Here is a 6000-nt window from a genome sequence, read left to right on the forward strand (position 1 = left end):
ATAATTGTTTTTTGCTCTACACAGTTTTAACCCTTCGCTGCAGCCTGTGTTATCTGAGCATAGACTGAAATGGTCTGGAACAGATATTTACTTGACTGAAGCTGGGGCTTGCATTGTAGCCAGTAATAATAGGGAAAATAGCATTTTTGTCTAGCCAGCCTTAAAATAAACAGAAAAACCCTGAGAGCAAACTAAGTCGTAGTATGTACTAAAAAATGCTGCAGAAAGATACTTGCAGTATGATCTTTAATTATCTAGGGGAAAACAAAGCCAAACAAATAGTAGCACCTATGCAGTGTTGCCAGAGTTTGAGTGGCAGGCATTTCTATTTTATTAAGCAATTTGGATGGGAAAAATAAATCTCCTTTCTAATTCGGTGTAGGCACTGATGTTTCTAATGTTTGTACTAGATTTACTAAAGAAAACAGTAGTTGATATTAAGAGAAAAAGTTCTGTATTCTTAATCTTGGTATGTTTTTGTTTTTTCTCCTTCCCACAGGAAAGTTTCTGTTAATGTTACAGTCTGTCAAAAGAGCTTTTGCTATCAACAGTAATAACCCATGGCTACATGAGTGCTTGATTAAATTCTCTAAAGCTGGTATGTGTGTAGGAAGAACGTATGTATAATGATACAGGAAGTTATATTGTACAAGGATATAACTACAGATTTTCATATTGTATAAATACTCTTGAAACACAAACTGATACGAAGAAAAATAAAAGTAAATGGTTTGTTTTTGGTGGTAAAACCCAAGAAAACCCAGGCTGTGCTAGCAGGGTACTGTGTAGGTATTATATTTTACTCCTTCCCACACTAATCCACCAGGTGGACCTATAAATCATTTTGGTTAGATGTCAGAGGAGTAGGTGTTCCAAAGAGCCTTGAGATATTAAGTTTTAAGAAAATAAGTGGTAGATATGGGAGACAGATTCTGACTGAAGCAAAGTATGCATTGTGAACGTGCAATGGAAAGTTTACTTGACAGGGTGCTTTCATGAACGTTTCATCTATAAATGTACCAGTAATGATTCTGTTGACCTGTTACGAACTGAAATTTGTGCTTCTGTGCCCAAACACTGCTAAAATTCCCATTTTTAGAGATGTTTATGGTTTCACACTTTTCTACAGTTGTCTAAATGTTTGTTTTGCTTCTCTCCCTCTTACTTCCCCCTTCTAGTGTCTGACCATAGTAACCTCCCAGAGATTGTGAGCAAGGTCCTAACTCAAGAAATGCAGAAAATCTTTGTTAATAAAAACTTGGAAAGTTTTAATGAAGAATTTCTCAAACACAATGCTACCTCCATTCAGCACCAACTGTCAGGTTTGTTTAACTTATTAATGCTTTTGAAAAGGAAATTATTTAAGATCCATAATCTTTGTCTGCAGTCCTTAATTCATATCAATTCCAAGGAGCTAGAAATTCACATGTTTACATAGGGGTTTTCCTGCCTGCTTTAACCATGTTAAAAAAAAAAAAACAAAACACCCTCATTCACTTTTTTATTAGATGCATAAGGAACCTGCTTCTTGCCTCCAAAAAGTGTGATCAAAGCACCACAGATATTCAAGCATGGAAGCACTGTCATCTTTCCTGTTGTAGCTTCTAGTTCTGAAATGATAAGAGAACAAGGAAATGCACTGCTGCTAATACATAGTATATTTTGGTTTATATTTTTCTTATCAGCTGGAATGTCTTCGTTCCTTTTCATGGCTTTGTAATGTAGCAACAGCATCAACAAAAATATCATGACACACTTGTTACGCTACTTCTGCTTTTCTGCTTCATGGTCAACAATGAAAACGTTGAAATATGACACTCTTATACTGTTTGTGTAGAAAAGCTATAAGTAGCTGCTGGAACGGAACTGAAATTTGTCATGTCTGCTGAGTACAAATAGTTTTGGAATAAATTAATAAGTTTTTGACAATGATGACTCAAACCCAAATATATTCAATTTAATTTATTTTCTGAAACTTCTGGATACAAAAAGCAGTAAGAACTAGGATACTTTATTTAGGAAAACAGATTAAATAACTGGGGAAAATAGTTGAGCAAGAGGAGACAATACACTCAGAATGTGAGTAACACTTTCAGTAAAATTATTTCTTAGGCTTTTTGTTCTTTGTAGTAGACGACACACGAGGTAGGGAGGTGTGTCTGGACTTTGTATTTGGGAAAAGTACATGAAATGCCTACATGTTCATTAAGATTTTAAATTAAGGCAGCTACGATATGAGGAGCAACGCAGTATTTTGCAGAGATGCCCAGTCCAGTTTTGGTCAACTGTGGTCTAGGAGGCTGCATAGCTGCATTAACACAATGTCGTCCTTCTCAGCAGTGTAGTCTGGTCCAGGCAAAGCACCAAACTTGCATTACGCTTGCCTTGTACCTCGGCTGTTTCAGTCAGCTCCAGGTTAGTAGCCCAGCTCGGCCGTACGTTCTGCCATATGGACATACGTTGGTCTGAATTTCTTTTGGACTGTGTCCCACAACTGTTTAGTGACTGTATTGTTCACTTACCTCCAGTACTTCTCAAATGAATTCTGAGTATCTCTGAGAAAGTGTCTTTTACTCATTTCTACGTTTGTAGGATGGGTTTCATTTAGCCTGCTGATTTGAAGAGCTTAGTCATCAATGTACGCTTCTGGACTGACAGCTCTTCAGTAGAGTGAAGCATTTCACTTTTGCAGAAGCAGATCTCCTGTGTTACTCAATCCTTATGCTTCTAATAAATTCCAAAATAGGTTTAGTTGTTCTAGTGGTAAGTTATAAATAAGGGAGGAAAATACGGTTTATTAAAACTTGTAAGAAGTCGTATTTCACATTGATTTATAAGTTTTCAGATTCTGTATGTCTGTATATGTGGTACTGCATTTAGGAACAGTGTTACCTAAATGTTGCGTTCTTTCTTCTGATAAGGTGCAAAGATGATGTATTTCCTGGACAAATCAAGACAAGAAAAAGCAATTGCGGTTGCTACTAGGTTGGATAAAAACATGAGAGACAAAAATGTGAAGGTAAAAGATGCAGTATTTAAAGCCAAAAAATGTGTGTGTGATCTTAAATAACGTATACTTAACCGCAGGATAATGTATATGCTTCATAGATCATGATAAATTAATATTAATTTGAAACAAGACTTCAAATTTTTTCTTCTAAGTTACTATAAGAAACCTGAATGCTAACAGAGAACCTGCGTTTGCTCACATTAGTATTGTTTAACCGTACATCTTTTTTAGTAATAAACCAATGGTAAATCACATTTATTAACTGTTACTTTTGTTTCTTTAGACATTAACAAAGGTTTTTGAGGCGCTGCTTGATGGCAGTTTTGGAAGCTGCCACACTCAATGTGAAGAATATCAAGCAGCATGTCATAAACTGTTTCCTTTTACGTCTGCCTTTATGCCTGCCACAAACGAGGACGATAGCAGCATTGCATCTGTGAATCATACAGCCATTAACCATGATTTGCTGTCTAATGAAATCTGAGGTAGTGTGTGTGAGCCCCTCTGTGTGTGTGTGTGTGTATACCTACATGCACACATGTATAAGAAACTCTGACACTCGTTACATGCTGGCTGGATACAGATCAGGGTTACTTTTCCAGGTTGTATTTTAATATCTTTAACAGGTATAAAACAAAATATTTGGATAGTTAAATGAAATGGAGTATGCTTAGTTTTTTTCCTCCCAACAAAAACTGCCAATATTTATGTAAACATTATCCTTAATCAGCATTTTTCATGTTTATACTTGTACAGTTTTAAGTCTTTTAATAATCCATCAGCCCTCCCTCACAAAAAATATGGATGTTGAAGACTGCTTTCACATAAGTGTTGTTACATATACAGATAAATGTGATCATATCCTGTTAATAAATTACCATTTGAGCGTTTTTAGCAGATTAAGACTGAAGTGCTGCTTGAATTGCCCTTTTTGTCTTTTACAGTTCTTTAGGGTTTTTTCTGGGTTTGTTTTTTTATTTTATTTTTATCTTTGTTCTCTTTTGGTTTTTTGAAGCACAGTGACAATGAAAGCATTGGGGGTTTGCATGTTTTTATCAGGTGTGTGTCTTATAAGGAACCAGTGTTGATGGATATGAAGATTAGGTTTGTGTTTAAAAAAAATGTAAAAAAACCCAACCCCAAACCACCTAAGGCTTTATAAAAACTATTCTATCTACCTTGTGTTCCACAGCTGTTGTTTCCTTAAGTTTATGGTCAGTTTAACAAAATTAAGTTTGAGTATTCTGAAGCAATTAGCTGTGAAAACAATGAATTTGATACTGTTTTGTCCTTTGTTCCATCTTCTTCCTTTTCTTCCTTCTGGTTTCTCGCCATCTGTTCACCTATTGATACTTAAGTTGAAGAAGCTGCTCCAATTTTGGGCAAATGCAGAAGGTACAATACTGGGGAATACAGTTCTTCTCTACATCATAAAGATTCACTGCTAAGTTTACTGTATTATCTCCATTAAAAGTCTTAGTTGTCCACTTATGGCCAATACTCCAGTACTTCTCATGCCTAAAGACTATTGCTTTAGGTGCTGCAAAGCAAATAGTATGTGTGAGAAATATGTTTTACATTTAAAACTGTTTAAGGGAGCACAAAGGGGCTGACTGCAAATCATAATGAACCTTTTTCTTTCTTTGTTTTCTGGTGCATTAACTATTAAATATACAACACATCAAAATGGAAGTCTGAATCTAATATACCTATTTAAAGCATAGTATTGCTGGACAAAATGGCTACATATGACAGCTTTACATTCTATAAGAACTGCTATCAAAACGTAACTATACTGTGGCTTGTACAGAAAATCCGTTTTCTGGAAACTGTAATGGAATCATCCGATCATGGTTTGTTTTTATTTCACTGCAATGTAAATAACTTCAGTAATATTAACTAGCCCCTCAAAGGCAAATATAAGTTCATGAAGAGGGGATTTTATTAAGACAAATAAACTGTTCTAATTAAAATTCTCCTTTGTGTGTCATCTGTTTAGATTCAAAATTGTTGAATGGAAAACTCACTGTAAAATATTGCCAACATATGTTATGCTGTAATAAATTATTTTGTACACACTTGCCTTTGGTTTGGAGTTTTTGCTTATTTATGGACATTAGACTTCAGCCCATCACATTCGTTAGGTTTTTTCCCTTCAGTTGCAATATTCAGCTGTTTAATGTGATCTCTGTAAGTAATTAAAAAAAAAACCTCACTGTTTAGCACACAGATATATGTAACTCTATATAGTAACATTCTGCCCTGAGAAATATGGCAAGCTGGTTTTGTCTTACGTATTTACCATGTGCCATTTGCTGTGGAACAACTTGCTCAAAGATGTGTCGAGCAGGGAGTGGTAGTTGCCCGAAATGGGATTGTTTTGGCTCAGCAGTACCCTCGGAGCACTTTTCAGCCCGTGTAAGGTGATGACACAAAGTGGCGCAGTGGTATTCAGCCTACGATAGGTAAGACTGTTAATCCAGTCCTCTGGTATCTGTTCAACTTGACACTTTAAATCAGACCTGAGCAAAAAATAACTGGGGTATCTCTTCAGCAGTTTATGCCTTGAGAAAGTAGATTAATAGTTTTGATTTCTAGGCTAAGAATTGTAGGAACTCTTGAGAATTCTGAAAGTATAAAAATTGAGTCATCTGTCACCTGGTGTGTGGTTTGGTTTTCTCTTAGAACTGCTGGATGCATAACCTGCTGAGTTTTCTTCAGGGCTGTCATCACAGGTGTGAACTGCCTGGGACAATAGATGCTTGGCAATCCTGTAGACCATTGCAAAGAGTGAGTAGGGTAGTGTGGGAAGGATGACAAAAATAATGGAGGGGAATAGATGTCAAGGAAAGGTGTTTTTCTTTATTCAGAAAAGATTTGGTGTCTTCATTAACTTGAATTAGAAAAGGCATCAAACTAATAGGCCTGTTGAGTTATTCTCATTGTAGGGGATAAGCCTGTTCCAACAGCCCAGCCCCTAATGGAAAAAT

The 6000-nt window shown here is 36.0% G+C and overlaps 1 protein-coding gene across 3 annotated transcripts in view; it reads left to right on the forward strand.

Moving 5' to 3' along the window:
* Positions 1-5091, forward strand: part of NAA16 (N-alpha-acetyltransferase 16, NatA auxiliary subunit) — a 75224-nt gene extending 70133 nt beyond the window's left edge. For 2 of the 3 annotated variants that reach the window (XM_064440787.1, XM_064440786.1), the window contains 4 exons: positions 500-598; positions 1179-1322; positions 2922-3019; positions 3294-5091. In XM_064440787.1, coding sequence (XP_064296857.1) covers positions 500-598; positions 1179-1322; positions 2922-3019; positions 3294-3494 — 542 coding nt within the window. In that variant the 3' untranslated portion in view covers positions 3495-5091. Of the gene's footprint in view, positions 1-499; positions 599-1178; positions 1324-2921; positions 3020-3293 lie in introns of those variants that run through there. The other variant, XR_010371125.1, reaches the window with a different exon arrangement.
* Positions 5092-6000: the final 909 nt, after the last annotated feature.

Source organism: Phalacrocorax carbo, chromosome 1, assembly GCF_963921805.1.
Source record: "Phalacrocorax carbo chromosome 1, bPhaCar2.1, whole genome shotgun sequence".
Classification (NCBI taxonomy): Eukaryota; Metazoa; Chordata; class Aves; order Suliformes; family Phalacrocoracidae; genus Phalacrocorax; species Phalacrocorax carbo.